Source organism: Podarcis liolepis (assembly GCF_965112155.1).
Source record: "Podarcis liolepis genome assembly, chromosome: 7".
Lineage (NCBI taxonomy): Eukaryota > Metazoa > Chordata > Lepidosauria > Squamata > Lacertidae > Podarcis > Podarcis liolepis.
In genome coordinates, this window is record NC_139561.1 from 31,367,052 (window position 1) to 31,385,347 (window position 18,296).

The window sequence follows — 18,296 nt, forward strand, 5'->3', positions numbered from 1 at the left end:
GCTTCTGCTAGTCCAGAACGTGAGGGCTCAGCCCAGATTGGAGGCTCCCCACCCACTACCTTCCTCTTCCCTGAAGAAAGGCAGAAAAAACATAGCTGCGCCTTGTTTTAAGCCTATATGCATCAAGCTCTGATATTTCCCTAATAGTGAGCGAGGCTGCTGAGTGCCAACAAATGAAGGCCAAAGCAGCCCCCTTTGAAAGAACCTAGGAAGCTTAAAAAGACAAGCTGTTAAAAGACTTAAAACAGATTTATTACTTGTGTAATTTTACAGTCCCACTTCTAAGATGTGCCTTTTTAAGCAGTGATACACAGTGAGGAGAGCTGTATGCAGCTGGTTGCTTTAAAAACTGTCTGTTGCCAGTTGGAGAGGGAGGGCACCGTGTGGGTGACACCCCAAAACCAAGACACAGGCTGCTTCCAACCCATCAGAAACTGCAGGAGCCCTGCATCTGCTCATTTCTTTGCCAAACAAAAAATGGATATAAAACGGCTCTTTAATCATGGATAGTATTGGGGCACAACTCCCTCCACCCTGGCCACCGGCTCTTCTGGCTGGAGCAGTGGCGTAGTGTGGGTTGTTAGCACCCAGGGCAAGGCAAGTAATTTGCGCCCCTAACCCGTGGATTTGCGCCCCCTAACCCTAACCCCCAGATGTTGCGGCCGGCCCCCCCTGCACCCCCCACGCTACGCCACTGGGCTGGAGCCAAGATGAGCTGGAATCCACCAGCGAGCCCGGAGGCTTCCTTCTCAGTGCAGGATCCGCAGCTGCTGGGATGCGGGAATCGAGGCGCTCTCCGTGCCTCGACGGGTGTCTGCGAGGCGGGGGCTGCAGGTCCCCTCTCCGCCACGGCGCTCTTTCGGCGCTAAACCGCCCGTGCGCCTCGGAAACGAAGCCGCTGCTCCCTCCCTCGAGCAGCTTCCTCTTCCCCTTCCGGAGCGCGGCGCGCCAGCAGCCGAAGAAGCCATGCCGCTGGACCACCGCCGGGTGCCGGGGCCGGAGGAGTCCCAGACGCCGCTGCTCTTCGCGCCCGTCGAGGCGCCGGAGGTTCCGCCCCGCGACCCGTCGGCGCTGCAGCCGCTCTTCGCCCGCGCGGGGCTGCTGAGCCAGGCCAAGGGCTCGGCCTACGTGGAGCTCCACGGCGGCACCAAAGTGCTGTGCTCCGTGGCCGGGCCTCGCGAAGCCGGCGGCGGGGCGGGCGCTGCGGCTCCGGGCGAGCCTCGCGGGCGGTTGGTGTGCGAGTTCCGGCGGGCGCCGTTCTCGGGGCGCGGGGCGCGCATCCGCCCCAGCGAGCGGGAGCCCGAGCTGGCGCTGGCGCTGCAGGAGGCACTGGAGCCGGCCGTGCGCCTGGCGCGCTATCCGCGGGCGCAGCTGGAGGTGAGCGCGCTGCTGCTGCAGGACGGCGGCTCGGCGCTGGCGGCCGCGCTGTGCGCCGCGGGGCTGGCCCTGGCCGACGCCGGCGTGGAGCTCTACGACCTGGTGGCGGCGTGCGCGCTGTGCCGGGCGCCGGGCGGAGAGTGGAGCCTGCAGCCCAGCGAGCCCGAGGAGCGCGCCGCCGACGCCCGCCTCACCGTGGCGCTCCTGCCCTCGCTCAACCAGGTGGCTGGGCTGCTGGGCAGCGGCGAGGGAGGGCCCCCCGACAGCTGGGCGCAAGCCGTGCGCCTCGGCCTCGACGGATGCCAGCGCCTCTACCCGCTGCTCCGACAGAGCCTCCTGCGCGCTGCCAAGCGCCGACCCGCGCCGGGCACCCAAACGCCGACCGACACAGACACAGTCCAGCCTCCCGCCGCCACCGCCTGAACTCCGGGAACTTCTCGGGCTGCGCCTCGCCGGACTCCTCTTCCGATGTCTCTTTGGGTTTCGGCTGCATCGTGGTTTTGGATACGGGATCTGAGCGTGGTTTACCCGACGTAGGTGAAGTTGCCTGGCTTCCTCCTTGGCGAGGAACCGCAACCACGGTGGGCCCCGTCGCGATCCAGGGAAGGCGAGCCGACCCCCTTATTCCTGGAGGGCAGGCCGCATCCACACGAGACAATCTCTGCAGCTCCGCACTCTTTGCGAATGATACTTCGACGGAGAGACACTTCCGAAAGTCTATCTACCGCACCACCTTTAGGCGCAGAAAGCTAGTTTATTAAACGTGCAGGGAATTATTGCTCTGTGTAGTTTTCACCCAGTTCCTGGGATTTGGGAGGGAAAAAATCTGCTTTAAATGTTGTAAATATATGTGTGTGTCCATGTGCGCACAGTCTGAGTCTCAAGCAAAACAAAAAAGGGTTATTTGCTGCTGGTTGAATCCAAAGTTCTACCATGGTCTGAGTTTTCAAATTGCTATGATTATCAGTTTGGGATAGGAATCTGCATTTGTTCATTAGTCCAGTTGTTGGTGGCTATGTTTGCTTTCAAAATTCCAAAGTTTAAAAATATTACACTTTGAAAATGTCAAGGAACAAAATGGGTTAATCCACACATCCTGCTTATTAACCTGCTTTCTTGGAAAGTTAGTCTCATTTCAAAGGAGTTTCCATCCAAATCAGTGTGCTTTGCATTGAGGCAATTGTCAATAAGGTGACATCATTCTCTGCACTTCTCCCCACTTCCCTGAAACTCCTTGCTTTAAAACAAAAAGAAAAAATTAAAAATCAGCATTTTCTCTCAGGAAATATGGCAAGTTTCTTTTTTTGTATTGGCTAAATGTTTGCTGCTGAAATTACTCTGGTGTTTTTCAACTTTGGGTCCTCAGATATTATTGGGACTACAAGTCCCATCATCTCATCTGTTAATCTGGATAGGGATGATGGGAAGTTTAGCTCAACATATGGGGGACTAAAGAAAGAACACTGTATCGGACTACTTCATTATGTGAACTCTCCTTTTGCAGACCCGTGGTGTAATAAATTGTGTGTGACCTCCCTTGTTAAAAGCTCAACCTCAAATGGGCATCCTAAAGACTGAAATGGTTTCTTTCTGCAGAGGTGATGGAAGTGAGCCAGTAACTGGTAATGGGGTCAAGGTGGATGTAGAGCGATTAGCTAATCTGGCAGCTAGTTGCAGGTTGACTATTCAGTGGCCACTTCCAGCACAATCTGCTTCTGTCATGGACTCATTACTACTTGGTCTGATTTACTAGGACCTACCGGTATCTTGTGATATGCAAGGCTTGAGAACTTGTTCTTCATGGAGAAAAGTTTATTAGATACTTGTAATAAAGTCTCTTTTTATAATTAAAATACACTATTTTGCATAACTTAAGGCTTTTTGATTTTCATGTCTTCTCCATCTTACTAGCACTGTGGAGTTGATGCAGTCATCGTCAACAGTTTCAAATTCGGGAACCACTTTCAAGCCAAACCAATATTTGGGAGCCCATGTCTTATTTTCTTGCCATGTATTTGCGCGGTGGGAATGCTGCTGTTGTGATCAGGTTTAGATCAGACCGTAACTCAGCATTGGGTCCCAGGCCACCAGTTGAATTCTACTAGTGTAGTGTGTATTTATGCTTAAGTAGGGAATCATCACGAAGAGTCGGACACGACTAAACGACTAAACAGCAACAACAAAGTGTGTATTTATAGACTCCAGCGTTTACTAGAGTGTCAACGAATGGAGTAAACTGGGAAAAGGAAGATTGAAAATGAGCTACTCTGTAAAATCTAGAATAGCACAAAAGGTGCCCACACAACTAGATTGGGGTTCAGGTTAGCATAGCCAGAAATAAACCCTGGCACTGACATAAGCACCAATATATTTAGGTTTAAAGCAAGGTCACATGCATATCTTTTGCTGGTCCGGAGCAAAAATGCCCTGAAAAAATGGTTACTGGGTTAAGTACCAGTACATTATAAAACCATGCATCTTGTGGATGGGTTTCCTAGACCATTCTAGGGACTTGCCATCTCTTAAGAAGATGGTCTGCACTCACAGGAGCTCCTGTACAAAGCTCACGGGCAACGCACATGCCCAGTGCTATTATAGAAGACTGAGAAGGCCGGCCAGTTGCCAGGTTTCAGACCAGTGGATTTTACAAGTTCAAAAACGGGTCAGCAAACTTTTTCAGCAGGGGGCCGGTCCACTGTCCCTCAGACCTTGTGGGGGGCCGGACTATATTTTTTTGGGGGGGAGAGGAATTCCCATGCCCCACAAATAACCCAAAGATGCATTGTAAATGAAAGGGCACATTCAACTCATGTAAAAACACGCTGATTCACTGGCCGGATTGAGAAGGCGAATGGGCCGCATCCAGCCCCCAGGCCTTAGTTTGCCTATCCATGTTCAAAAATATTTGCAAAATGTACTTGCAGTAATCACTCCTGTCTTTGTTGTCCGGTGGTGCAATAAATAAGCAGCTAGTAATCTACACAAGGGATACTTATGGTTTTGCAGAATATTTGTTCCCCCTCCCCACATCATCATAGTAATAGAAATCAGGGTCAGCTGATGACACTGACAGAAAGTGAAGCACTGCTGGGAGCCACAAACAGACACCTTTAGAAGGGATTAAGTCCTATATGGAGGAAAAGCCTGCCAGTGACGACTAGGCACAATGGCTGCATGCCACCTCCAAGGTCCAAGGCAGAACACAGATGCCTCTAAACATCAGTCCTTGCTGGGAAGCTCCTCAGGAGAAGGCTTTGGTTGTCACCTGGGCTTTCCAGAAGTACCCAACCAGCTTCTGTGGCAAACAGGATGCTGGATTAGACCTGCAATGGGAATTCTTTGGCCCTCCAGATGTTTGGCTGAAGTTCCCCATCATCCCTGATTATTAGGCATGTGGGTCCAGGCTGATGGAAGCTGGGAGAACAACATCTGGGGCGCTACAGATTTCCCATCCCTGGATTGGATGGGCTTTGTGTCTGATCCCACAGGGCTTCTCTTCTGAGTCTAGAGCAGCCTTTCCTAACCTGGTGGCCTCTGGATGTTTCAGACTGCCACTCCTCAGCCCTAAGCCAAATTGAGCAATGGTCGGGGATGATGGGAGTTGCAGTCCAGCAACATCTGGGGGGCTGGGGACTGCTTTGCCCACATACCTGGGAGGAAGCCCCACTGAAGCTCATGGGATGTACTTCTGAGCAGACACGTCAGGCTCAGAAATGATAAAAGGCAGCAATCAATCTGGTCTGGCACATGGTAAATCTGTAGCTAAGACAGGACAGCAAGCAACACATCATTATCAGTAGGAGATGGCAACTGCTTTATTTTTTGTTTAATGCTGAGCTGGGCAAGTGCGAAGTTGGCACTGCCTGCTTTGCCCACTCGTCTCCCACATCGGCATATTTTAATTTTCACAACAAAGAACACCAAGCTGCTTCTCCCTCGAACGCGCCACAGGGGTCTCTCTCTGCCAGGCCAGAAAAAGGTGCGAGGGAGACCGTGGTGGGCCTCTCGGCCTCTGCACCAGCCCTGACGGCAGGGAACTGATGCCGGACGCAGCACCGGCCAGAGGCATCGGAAGGAATACAAAACACAGGAAGGAAACGCCGGGCAAAGGGGTTGGGGGCACTCCAGGTCCTCTTACTGGCTGCCTTCCAGGTCCAACGTGTGATTCCTTGCCTGCAATGAAAGAAGAGGCTTTGTCAGCCTCGTCCCTGAGGCATAACTCTGCGTTTTCTCTGTTGAATCCTCAGCCCCAATCTGCACTGCATATTTAAAGCAGAGTCAAAGCACTTTAGACAGGCACAGCTCCCCCCACCAAATAATCCTGGGAACTGCAGTTTGATAAGGGTGCTGAGAGTCAATAGGAGGCACCACCTATTCATCTCGGGGAGCTACAATTCCCAGAGTTCCCTGAGAAAAGCGGGAATGGTTGCTAAACCCCGCTGAAGAATTTGGGCCCCTGGTGTTTGCTCCCCCTCCCCATGTCCCTCTGGCCTTCTTGCCTCTATGATAAACACAGTCCCTCCTAGTCACATGACAAACAACATTGATCAAACCAAAACCATTCAAATATTCAACATTTGATGATGGCCGTGACCTGACCTTTGTGCAACTTGTGGAGTTAGTGAGCTTTCAATAGCCTGAGAGAGCTCCTTGCAGCTCTCCCGCCCCAGAACTTGCAAGGGGTGTGTGTGTGTGTGTGTCTTGGGGCACATAATGAGATGCAAAGCTAGAGCCCTTGCTTAATGGCGCAGATGCAGGCAAGACAGGAAAGCTTAGGAAATGGTTCAGCCTTGCTTTGCACAAAACGGCAGAGGGGGAAGGCTCAGAGGGCTCTTGCAAGAGACAATCCTGAGAGACCTTGGTAGCTTTTTCTGCATAAGGTAACACCTTGACCATTGACGCTCTGGACAGGTGCAGCTTGCAATGTTGTAGCAATAAAATGCAGTACTGTATCTGCATGGTATCACAAAAAAAACCCGCATTGCCTTCCCAAATTTCCGCTGAAGAGGGAGGGAGAGACCTGCAGCTTCACTGTTGCTCCCCTTCCTGCTACTCCGCCCTCGGCGCTGCCACTCACCGCCTCTTCGGTGTCTGTGCTCTCCTCTGCACTGTCCACCTCCGGCAGAGCAGCCCGGCCATCCTGCACGGGGCTCTCCTTCCTCCGGGTGGTCTCTCCTGCTGAGTAGGAGGCCTCTGTGCTGGCGGCTGCTTTCTTCTTGACCTCCTTGGAGCCTGAGGGATCAGACAAAGCAGGCAAGCAGGCCACATTACACCACCTTACCCATTCATCACACTTTTCCGCACCACCTTTTTCCTGGCGCCAGGTACCGTTTGTGGTGCTCCCAGGCAGTCTCCCACCTAGGCACTGAGCCTAGGTTTACTATGCTCCGAGCACAATTCAAAGTGTTGGTGCTGACCTTGAAAGCCCTAAACGGCCTTGGTCCAGTATACCTGAAGGAGCGTCTCCACCCCCACTGTCCTGCCTGGACACTGAGGTCCAGTGCCGAGGGCCTTCTGGTGGTTCCCTCATTGCGAGAAGCAAAGCTACAGGGAACCAGGCAGAGGGCCTTCTCGGTAGTGGCACCCGCCCTGTGGAACGCCCTCCCACCAGATGTCAAAGAGAACAACAACTACCAGACTTTTAGAAGACATCTGAAGGCAGCCCTCTTTAGGGAAGCTTTTAATGTTTAGTAGGTTATTGTATTTTAATATTCTGTTGGGAACCGCCTAGAGTGGCTGGGGAAACCCAGCCAGATGGGTGGGGTATAAATAATAAAAATTATTATTATTATTAACATTATTATTATTATCATTATTATTATTGATTACGATGCTACAAGGCAGGTGCATCCTGCTCCACTGGGCCAGGTCCTGCACCTCAATGAGTTTACAGACAGGCAGGAATTCTAATGATGCTCCAGTCCACAAACCTGCTGTAGACAAGGAAGCTGGGATTTAGAATTTCTGGTCAGTTTTCTGATCAGAAAACCTGAACTCTGCTTTGTGTGCATGTGCCTAAGACCTGCAACAAAATGCTGCTGTTCATCCTCACGGCTCCTTGACTCTCATGCGCCTCCTCACCTGTGGGCTGCTCCCGTCGCTGGTCCATCCGGTCGAGGCTCTCCAGCAAGCTGTCCACCTGAGCTTTAATCTGACTTAGCTCTCCCTTGATGGAGTGCAGCTCCTCTGCTCGCACTGGAAGGGAAAGACAGCGTGAGCGGCCCAAACCACGTTACTGGCACCCCGCAGGAACCTACGCGGGTAGGGAGGGTTTCACACCAGCTGTTCACTGGTTTTGTCACTGGGAGGGTGTGAGGGGAGGCTACAAGTTGTGTCCAAGTGTGTGGATCAAAACCGCAGTCAGCTGGATGCTCTCTTTAGCTCATGGAAGCTGTGGTGGGCAAGGAGCTCATATTTAGAAATCAAAAGGGCCTTGGCACATGCATGGATACAAAGGTGCATATGAAATGTTGCTGTTTTTTGAACTCAGAGCCCAAACGAAGTATCGTATTGGCCCAAATATAAGCTACACCCACAAATAAACTGCTTCTTTAAAATTCGGGGGGGGGGCGAGAAAAAAAGACAATACCCGAATATAAGCTGTCCTAGGAGCTACACGCTGTAGCGGCGCCCGCCATCTTGCCTCACTTGCCTCGTAAAAGTCTATTTTTGTAAGGTCGCGAATTTAAGCCACACTTTAACTTTTCATGGTCGGAATTTGGAAAATTGGAATTTGGAAAAATTATATTCAGGCCAATATAGTAAAATGTTTCTGCGAGAAACACATCAGGACGAGATAAATGGAAACAAAACAATAGAACCTGTACCCAAAGACTGGCTGCTGAGTGCAAAACAACACATGAAATTCCTTTCGTTCCCCATCTTCCTGACTACTGTTTCCCAGTTGACTGCCTGCTTTACACCCTTCCATGAGACTCCCTGCTCTTCAGCTTTGCTCCCTTTTAGACCCTCTTCCTAGCCCACAGGCCACCCAGGTGCTCGCCAGTGTGGGGTTTTAGTCACATCCAAACAGACTGCTTTTCCGTCCCTCAGAGAGCCTGGACTGCAAACACTCTTTGACAGGCTCGTTCACTGTCGGCGCTAAGTGCTGAAAGAGTGCTCCTGGCACCTGGGACACTAGGCCCTCTCTGCCCCAAAGCGCTTACACTTCGTTCGGCCTGCTGTGGAGCCGCTGCTGCCCCTCAGCCCTGCGTGGGGACCTAAGCTGGCCTTGCCCCCGGCCCCCAAGTGGCTTCTCCTGGCCTTGACCGGGATGTGACTGATGAGCGGGGGAATCTTCTGGTACTCGTAGACCCTGCAGGAAACGAGAGCAAGAGGGTCAGTTGCAGAATCCCCTTGAAACCACAGCTCAAATGTGGGCGGGGGGGGGGTTGCTGAGGTCCAAGGATATGGTGGGGGAAACCCACTCCCACCCATTATGCTGATGGGCCGGCAATGAGGGAGGGAGAGCAAAGCCCCAAAACGCACCTGTAGGGCAAATCCTCTTTATAGAGCTCATAGTCCAGGTCGCAGGTGCTGCTGCAGACAAGGGAAGAAAAGGTAATTCGGCGCCATTTCATGCTTCTCAACATCCTCCGCTGCACCACGAGACAGGCGCATGGAAAACTGCCTTTGTATTTTTCATTGTTAAGTAAATCCCCAAATATTTTGCTTTTTTCACTCTTTGCAATCCGATTGCTTCTTCTAAATCCTTTTTGCTCTGATTATCCATATTTTTAACCATCATTTTTGTTTTTTCTTTATTTAATCTAAATCCTGCCACTTTCCAAATTCTTCCATTTTCTCTAAAAGTTTTTTTGTACTATTAATTGGATTTTCCACCATCACAATCATATCATCTGTAAATGCCCTGATTTTATAAACATTTTCCCCTAGTGTTATGCCTTTTATTTCCTCCACTCCTGGCCCAGAGATGGGAAGCCGGGGGGGGGGGGGGCGGCAATTATCCCTGGGCTCCAGCTCTTATCAGCCCCAGCCAACAAGGCCAATAGCTAAAAATGATGGGAGTTGGGAGTTCCTGTGCTGTCTGAAGGGCCAGACACCTCACCACCACCCCACTCTAACCACTGTATCACGCTGCCCCTCCATCTCTACAATGCCTTTCTGCTGTCAGCAAGGCGCCTTGCGAAAATTTTTGTTGGAAACAAGACTTGTGTCACCACACGCATCTCAAGGAGGCAGCCCTATCGACTCCTCTGATGCTTTGGCTTGAATAAAGGCTGCAAAACGGGAAGTAAATCTGGGTTTTGTAACAGGTCAGCATGACAGGAGTGTATATGCAGTAGCATATTTAGCATGCCAAATCATGCATGGTGCAAGCTCCCCTGTGCAGGTTTTAGGCATTCAAGTGCATATTCATTTCCCAGTTTATACTGGCCCTGGTGCACCTGAGACTAAAGAGGAGAGAGGTTAGTAATGCTTTAGTTGCAGAGGTGCCAGCAACCCCCCTCCCTTGACTTCAGTTATGATTGGGGGGTTGGACTAGATGAGCCTTGGGGGTCCCTTCCAACTCTACAGTCCTACGATTCTGTCCCTTTTGGCTGCTCCCTCAGCTACTGTTCCAGAGGAGTACTGCGGGAGCCATGATTTGGCTAAAACTGGAGGGATTGGGGCGGAAGAGGGGGTTGAGTTTGCAGATTTCTTTAAGCCACTCTGCCTTTTCTCCAATAATTTGAGCACTGGAGGAGGTAGCCAGAAGGGAGGGGGGGCAGGGAAATGAATGCAAAACAACCAGATCCTAAACAGTTATTGCAATATGTCAAATGTTACGTAATTATATTCTATATTAAAACGTATATTTATGCCACTTGAAAGCGAGTGCCTGCCACTTATCCTTTTTTCCCAGAGCATTTGTGGTCGCTGGAAGGTAGGGGCTGGTTTACTCCTTTTATCCCAGTAGAATCCAGCCTGCAGGATTTTCCTTCTGATCCCACAAGTAAAAGAACCAGGGGAGTTTCCTTTTCTTTTTAAAATGGAAGTGGAGAGTTGAAGGTAGGGCAACCTAAAGCACCCAGCACCTTCCTTTTGGCTATGAGCTCTGCTGGCCTATGGGGAGGAAACACTGGAAGGGGCAAGAACATCCTCCAGGACCCCTAACAAGGCGGCCCCAGCTCCCAAACCCCCTGACCGCTGATGGGAGCTGTAGTTTGACAACACCCGGCCTGCCCTTTGGCCAAAGTGTGGGGAGTGAGATTGGGCCAAGGCTTCTTTCAGGGAGAAACGCACTCTATCCGGAGTGGAAGAATCAGCCCGGACCCCCCACCCTCCACCCCCTGCTGATCTTCCATCAGAGATTCTTGATTTTACATTTCACGGATGGTGGTTTCTGTGTGCCAGCTGCCTACCCTTCAGGTCCAAATGGAAAGGGGCGGAGGGGGGGAGGCTGTCAGCAGGAACGCCTCCCTGAAGGAAGGCGCTGATGCGCCTGTAATAAATCTCATGCCACATGAGCAAGCGAAAAAACAGGAATGCTGCGGCGAAGCCCCTATGGGCTGATTTGGCCCACCCCAAAGTGGGGGGCTCTGGGCCCTTTCATCTCGTGCATGACATTTTTTTAACAGGGTGTGTGTGTGGCTTTTCTCTGCACTGCATGGCAAGCTGCACCTGCCAACATTCCCTCTTCCCGACGCGACTATTAAAAGGCACACGAGTCCCGAACGGTGTACGGCTGTGGCTTCGTTTCCCGGGAAACCAGCTAGGCCGTCCCCGTCCCCCCCGGACGGAGCGGGAATCTTCCATTTCCCTGCCATCATCTTGGCCCAGCATTCCTGCCCAGCTTCTCCCACGCAAGAGACTTTGTCCAAGTGGAAAGCCTGCACAAATCCGCTCATTTGATCCAGGAAGAGGGTCCAGAATCAAGGGGGCGGGTGTGGGTGAGAACCCCTTATTTCCAACTCCCTCTGGCATTCAGGGGTGTGTGTGTGTGTGTGTGTGTCAAATTCTATCTACAGAGCCAGAAAGTGATTGCCATCCTACAAGGGAGTGCGTGGGAGCCAAGTTGCCAGACATCGGCGGGAATGTTTTGCAGAATAATTGAAAAAAAAATCAGCTCCGCTTCCTCTCGGAAGCCTCCCCCTCGCTGTGCATCTGCACCGTCAATCGCTGTTGTGGCTGCCTCGATGCCAGGAGATTGTTTTGTGCAGCTTTTCTCTGCCAGACCACTCGGGAAATCTCCCTGCCACAGCAGCAACCATGTCCCAGGGGTGATGGCTTGTCCATCTCCTAAAGGAAGGGCTCTGGCATTGGCCAAACTGGCTCTGGAAGATGGCATGGGTGGGGTGAAGCCCCCCCTCCACCCTTTGGCCCAACCACACAAGGTGAATAGGACAGCCATCATTCCCCCTCACTGCAAGGAGCGAAGTTATAGGGAACCAGGCAGAGGGCCTTCTTGGCAGTGGCGCCCTCCCTGTGGAATGCCCTCCCTTCAGATGTCAAGGAGATAAAGAACTACACAACTTTTAAAAGACATCTGAAGGCAACCCTGTATCGGGAAGCTTTTAATGTGTGATGTTTTGTTATGTTTTTATATGCGCTGGAAACTGCACAGATGGGTGGGGTATAAATAAATAATAATAATAATAATAATAATAATAATTAAAGAATTCTGCAGCTACATGACCGGTGTGGCAAAAGGACTCTTTCTATCCTTTGATTCTGCACATACAGAGGTCTAAAAAAAAATGCCTAGGGGAATGTCAACCGCCAGTTGCGGCCACCATTATTTTCTTCTGGCGCTTCTCACTTGAAGAATGGGGCAGGGAATGGGGAGAAGTTCTCCTGGGTGCCTTGGTGGTCATCTTATTGTATAGCCAGCCCTGCAAGTCTCAAACACTGCTGTCCTCTGGTTGCTGTTACTTGACCCATGTTTTGCAGATTAATTTTTTTTATTGTTTTACAAGGAACCCAAATAAATTCCAGAGCAGAACCAGCAGGACTGCCACCAGTAGAAGGGGAAGTTGGTCATCCCTTCCCCATAACTAGCAGAATCATAAGAACTTGCACAAAATAAACCAGCACATTTGCACACCTAATTTCGCACAGGCCACAGAATGCCCAGAATGGGTGTGTCGTTATCTTTTGGGAGAATACACAGACCCTGGCTTATGGCACGGGGGTTTCTTTCTGCATCACAGCCCTTCTTCCTCTGGCTCCAGCAGACCAGATTTCTTGAAGAGCGTCGAAGAAAGGGCAGGAAAGTGTGTATCATACACAAGAGACACTTCGGATGAGCTCTGGTGGGCAAAAACCTGAGTGATGAAGGATGCCTGGTGAAGGCCTGCGAAGGGTCATGCCATAATAAAACCTATTGCTTTCCTGTGGTTGCTCCTCTCCTCTTTCACAGGCTCTTTGTATGCAATGGGGCAGATCCTGGAACTCAGCCAGCGCCAAACCCAGGCAGGGGCCAAATGGTGGAGGAGGAGAAGGCCTGCGAACCAGGGTGCTCAGCTCCCGGGCCTATTCCTCTGGGCTGCAGGACAAAGGGAGCTATAGGGTTTCAGAAGGACTGAAGAATGGCTCACGCCCGCCGGCAATAGCAACACCCCTCCTTTTAAAGGCACGGTGAGACGGCACATTGGCAGCCACAAGGGGAGCCGAAGCCAGGAATTTGGGGAAAGCTGTTGCGTAGCAGCTATTGTTTGCCCCTCCAAGTTATTTTGGGAGGCTTTGTTCAGTCCTTTTGTTTTCCAAGTTTCCATCTGTGGGTTCAGCAACGCTGGTTCTTACTCCTGTGACCACAGGCCTGCAAGGCCACAATCCTGGGGGGTGGGGGGTGGAATCGCCTCAGTCCCCTCCAGCATTCGCTCTCCTCCAGACCCCACTGATTGCCCCTAGGAACATCTTGAGGACACCTCTTGCCAGAGCAGTCTCACCCAGCACACACCAGGCGGCCACCATTTTAAAATTTCCAACCATGTCCCTAAGCAGCCTTATGACGGATGTTCTGTGGCATTGTGGGAAATTTAAGATGGCCACTTGCAGCCACCCTGTGCAAGGGCTCCAGGACAGGGGTCAGCATCAGTGAGGGGAGCTTGGGCTTACTAGGAAACTGTCCTTTACACCCTCAGTTAAATGACAATTCCCAGGATTTATAGCAGTTACATTTAACTGGAAAACCTCCTCCGTCAAAACAACTGACTGAGAGACAGGGGTGTTATGTATCCTGAATTTCTGAGTCCAAGAGATAGAGAGAAAAGCTGTCCTAGTGGGCTGCTCTCCACTAGAAGGAACAGGTCAATAGCTTGGGGGTTCTCCTGGATTTGGCCTTCTCACTCGAGGCTTGGGTGACTTCAGTGACTAGGATTGTATTTATAAAAATAAATAAATAGGAGTGCCTTTTACCAGCTCCATCCGGTTTGCTGGTTTTGGACAAAGACACCTTGACCACAGTAGTCCATGTTCTGGTAACTTCCTGACTGCCATACTACAAGGTGCTCTACATGGGGCTGCCCTTGAAGACAACTCAGAAGCTTCAAATGATCCAAAATGCAGTGGCAAAATTACTGGCTGGGGTTCCGCTTATAACAGACACAACTCCTGTTATAAATGCCAGTTCATTTCCATGGCCAATTCAAGGAGCTCACACTGGTGTTTAAAACCCTGAACGGATAAGGCCACAAATATATGAAAGCTTGCCTCCTTCCCTACAGATCCTCTCAGGTGTTAAGATCAGGCAGAAGGGTCTCTCTCTCTCTCTTTCTCTTTCAGGGCTAGGCTTCCTCAGCTTTGGCAATGCGTAAGTGGCCACCCAACCATTTCCCAAGTCTGCTTCCAGGCAGGTGTTTTTTGGATGTATTTTTGCAGCATCTGCACAACGGCGTTGGCATCAAAACGCCATCTCTTATCCCCCGCCCATTTACCCTTTCTGCAGGGGAAATCCAATCATCACAACAAATCCTGTTGCTAGCAACTCATCTGAGATATCTCAACAGCCCGCTCGCAATTTTTTTGCGCTAAGATGCACCGAGAGCCTCTCAGGGCTATGAAGCTGGATAACAATTGTTCTAAATTAATAATAAAACCAACCCCATCCCTGTCTGGGAGCACCACTAACCTCCTATTCTGTCTTGCCTTTGCCCTGGAGCACATTCTGTCCTACCTACAAGGTGTTCATGTCACAGCTCCTTCACACAGGGAGATCAGGCAAAGATTATGGCTGGATAACCAGTACCGGATCCCACCAGAATCTAAGAGGACAGGAACAGTGTCTTGCAGACACTGCCTACCCCCCCACCACCACCACCCAACAGCTTCCTCTTCTCAACAGCTACAACCAAACAATTTCCATTACCAGCCATATAAATAAATAAATGCAAAAAAAAAATCAACAAACCACCCTTCTGCCTAATCCCAGGGTTATAATCTGTTTTCTTGGCAGCAGAATACCCTCCACGTGAGGATCTAGATGAAGCAAAGCGGTGATAGAAGAGCACAGTGCTTGTCCCTCTCTCTCCAGCCCTGGAAAATAGGAAACTGAACGCAGCCCATGCATGTGAAAAGAAAGCAGAAAAGCAGCCAGAGCAGGTTAGTGGCTTTGGGTGGGTGGGTTCCACAACCGCAATGCTACCATAGAAAAAACTCTCCCCCTGGAGTCTACCTGAGAGAAAACTGGGAGTTGAAGCAAAGCTACAAGTACGTTTCCCGCATTTAAGTTCCGGCTAACCATTTGATTGTCCCATTCTGGAGCAGCGGACGCTTCCGAATAGCTTGCAAGAGCAGCCCCACTTATCACTTAGTGCAGTAGTCAAGCCTGCACCTATCCCTTGGCCTTCCATGCTCCCCCTTCCTAGCACTGCCTCCAGATTTGCGTGTCATGAGCTAATGAAGAAAAAAAACAATCCATCTGAGGGCAGCTGGAGTCTAGTTGCAAGAGGCACAGAAATATAGCAAGCAGCACATTTCTTGGCCAGAGGATAAGCGGTGGCTGGAAACTTTCAGTTACCAGAGCATGAGTAGCTGTGGCAAAAACCGTCTGCCAGCAACTCTGGGTGCAAAAAGCAGCAGCAACGCCTCCTGATTGGAGGCAAGCAGCCACTCTAGACCAAGCAGAGGCTTTTTTGAAATATCCACAACGTCCCAACATCATGTCTAGACACTGTGGGGAATTTTAAACGGCAGCTTGTCAGCACCCAGCAGAGGAGGCTTGAGAAGGGCATCAGTGCTCAAATCCCCACCCGATCATGACGCTCACCAGGTGACCGCTTCTCCGCTTAATCTACCTCACAGGGTTGTTGTGGGGGGGGGGGGTTAAAGGAGGTTGGGAGAACTATGTACACCATCTTCAACATCTTGGGACGGGGGAAGGTGGAACACGAAGGCAACAAGTGCAAATCAATAAAAATAAATAGTTCACCACCAGCAACCAGGAATTCCATGCCAGGGGGGGCCCTGGAACTCAACCCAGGCAGTGAATGGGTTGGAGAAGGAGATTCTAAGGGCCACTTCCGAGGGGGCGGGCACCAAGTAGGTCATAAGCAGCTGGTACAACTCCCATCACCCTGAGTGATGGCAGGGGCTTGCTGGCAGGGGCTGATGGGAGCTGGAGTCCAACGACTCCTGGAGGGCCACACAGATTGCCCTTCCCTGCCTAGACACAGTAAACGGGACATTGCACAGCCGGATCCAATCCGTGGTGACAAAAGACTCACGGGTACAGGCCTCCGCTGTGTTGCCTCTTCTGGCTTGGCCTGGCGTGGCTCAGTTTAGGCTCCCGGGCCATGTCGAGATCTAGAGAAAGAGGAAGACCATGAGAGAGAAGCCCCAGGGCAAGGAGGAGGCCAGAAGCCCAGGAGGGGGCAGGCTGGGTGGAGGCCACTGTCACTCCAGAAGGCACCCCCCAACAAAGTCCAAGGCTGAGCCCCTCCAGCAGATCCTTAGAACATCTCACAGGGATATAAACCAGCTTAGATTTTTCAGGTTCGTGTACAGACAAGAGTAGTCTCTATACTGTAGATACAAGGAACTGAAATGTGTTGTTATTATTATTATTAGGTGTTATTATTACTTACCCTAAGGGTAGGTTACAGCGATAAAAATTATACAGTATTAAAAACAATTAAAGCAACTTAATGGTGTCAGCAGAGGCAGTGTCCCAGCATGGGGGGGGTGACCAAAGAGATGCCCCCCCAGCCTCCCCATTCATCTACACAATCTGTCTACAAGGCAAATCAGAGCGGCATCTCATTATTGTCCTTTACTTGGCAGGACAGCAGGGAATAAAAAGACTTGCCTGCTGAACTGTATCTTAATACTATAACCAAGTTGAAAAATTAATTAGAACACCATGCTAAGTGTTTACATTTTTTGCCACTGGGCATGAGCCACAGAGGCAGAATTCCTGCCTGCCACTGTACCCTTGCCACACCTCTGAGGCTGGGCATGTGCTCCTTTGGGCCTGGGCCCCTCCATTTCCAGGGCACCATCAAAGGCCCAGCATCAGGGGACTTGAGCCGGAGCCCTTGGGCAACTGGCATGCTGGACCCAGGCATCCTGAGCCCCGTTTCCTGCAAGGCAGAGAGAGAAATGTGGGGAGGGGTCCCGACTTCCTCATCCCAGGGCAAGGATGCTTCCTCTTGGTCTGGCAAGGGAAAGTTTCCCAGAATCTGAAGAGGCCAGAGTCTCAGGATGGACATAGAGGCCAGCGAGGGTCTTCCTGAGCAAGGGCCGGGGAGGGGGCTCCAGTAACTCTTCTCCGTCCCACCCTCAACCAAGTGCATCAGCGCCCGGTCCCATGGCAGGTTCCTGCCTGGGGGTTCCCACCCCGAGACCCCTCCAAGTTGCCCTAGCCACCTCTTGCGCTGCAGGCCTCAAAATAAAAATAAAAATAAAAATGCCAATTTCTCTCTTTCTTTTTTTAAAGAGAGAGCTCTCGTCAATCCTCATCCAACTTTCTTCCCACCCAGAGTTGGGCCCAGTAAAGATGTCTCTGAAGAATTAGGAAGCGACACCCCCCTCCCTTGCTTCGTTCTGCAAGCAAGAGGCGCAAAGCAAATGGAAGGGCGCGCGCGTGCGCCCCTCCTGCGCAGCGAAATCAAAGGAGGCGGCATGGGGCTTTTGATGGGGACCCAGCGGATACACCCTCCTCTCTCCCCCCCCAACGCTTCCCCCTTCCTCTTTCATTGCTTCCGGGCGGTGGAGCCCCCGCTCCTAGTCCCCTTTTTGGGAGGAGGGCGACTCCCCCCCCCCACTCCCAAGTACGCAACCCGGGGGTGAGGCGGGGGTTATGGAAGTGGGACAAACACACACACACACGAGCGGTACTCACAGCGCCAGCCCCCTTCCCGGCTGCCGAAGAGGGTCATGCCACCCCCCAAGGGGGGGAGGGGAGGAAGAGGGGGGGAGCCCCACGCCCGGCCTGCCCAGCAGCGAGGAAGGGACGCCTTTCTCTCTCTCCTACGAGCCCCCAGCAAGGTGGTTGCAGCAGCAGCAGCAGCAGCCGCCTAAGCGCTCTTGGCTAAAGAAAGGAGGGTCTCTATCTGCCTCCCTCCCACCCCAGCCTGAATGTCGGCCGGAGGAACGTACCATCTGCCCTGGTGAAGGGGGGGGAGACGAAGCAGGAGGGAACGAACCATCTCCGCCACCCGGCGGGGGGGCGTTGTGGGAGGGGAGGGGCTGAGCTCCCACATAGACACACGCCTCTGCTTCTTGAGCTACCAGGGGGCTATTGCCTTGCAGAGGGGGCGCCTTGCATGCTCCAGTCCCCTCCCCTCCCCCCGCGCAAGGAAATGGTGGGAGAGGTGGGCGCCCCTGGTTCTTCCGCGGCGCATGCGCGAAGCTGCAAGACCCCCTTCCCACCGAAGAAGAGTAGCTGCCCAAGGTGGTGGTCGTGGGACTGCGTGGAATAACCTATTCGGGCGCCAAGGGAATAAGCAGGAGCCCCCCCCCCTTCTCTAGGCCGTGGG

The 18,296-nt window shown here is 51.9% G+C and overlaps 2 protein-coding genes across 5 annotated transcripts; one reads left to right on the plus strand and one right to left on the minus strand.

Moving 5' to 3' along the window:
• The first annotated feature begins 878 nt into the window (after positions 1-878).
• On the plus strand, positions 879-3,247 carry EXOSC6 (exosome component 6). The gene has a single exon (XM_083513886.1). The coding sequence runs from the start codon at positions 967-969 to the stop codon at positions 1,798-1,800; it is 834 nt and encodes a 277-aa protein (XP_083370012.1). The 5' UTR covers positions 879-966; the 3' UTR covers positions 1,801-3,247.
• Positions 3,248-5,167: 1,920 nt separating this feature from the next.
• Positions 5,168-18,085, minus strand: LOC310711719 (RNA-binding Raly-like protein). Of its 4 annotated transcripts, none has more exons than XM_083513890.1 (7): positions 17,917-18,085; positions 16,044-16,122; positions 8,866-8,913; positions 8,544-8,692; positions 7,459-7,572; positions 6,455-6,609; positions 5,168-5,550 (listed from the first exon to the last, which is right to left on the minus strand). In XM_083513890.1, the coding sequence occupies exons 2-7, from the start codon at positions 16,112-16,114 to the stop codon at positions 5,512-5,514; spliced, it is 576 nt and encodes a 191-aa protein (XP_083370016.1). In that variant the 5' UTR covers positions 16,115-16,122; positions 17,917-18,085; the 3' UTR covers positions 5,168-5,511. The 4 variants fall into 4 exon arrangements, with proteins under 4 accessions (XP_083370016.1, XP_083370015.1, XP_083370013.1 ...); XM_083513889.1 differs by having other exon boundaries at positions 8,866-8,916; positions 17,917-18,080; XM_083513887.1 differs by having other exon boundaries at positions 8,866-8,916; positions 17,660-17,925.
• Between the last annotated feature and the right edge of the window lie 211 nt (positions 18,086-18,296).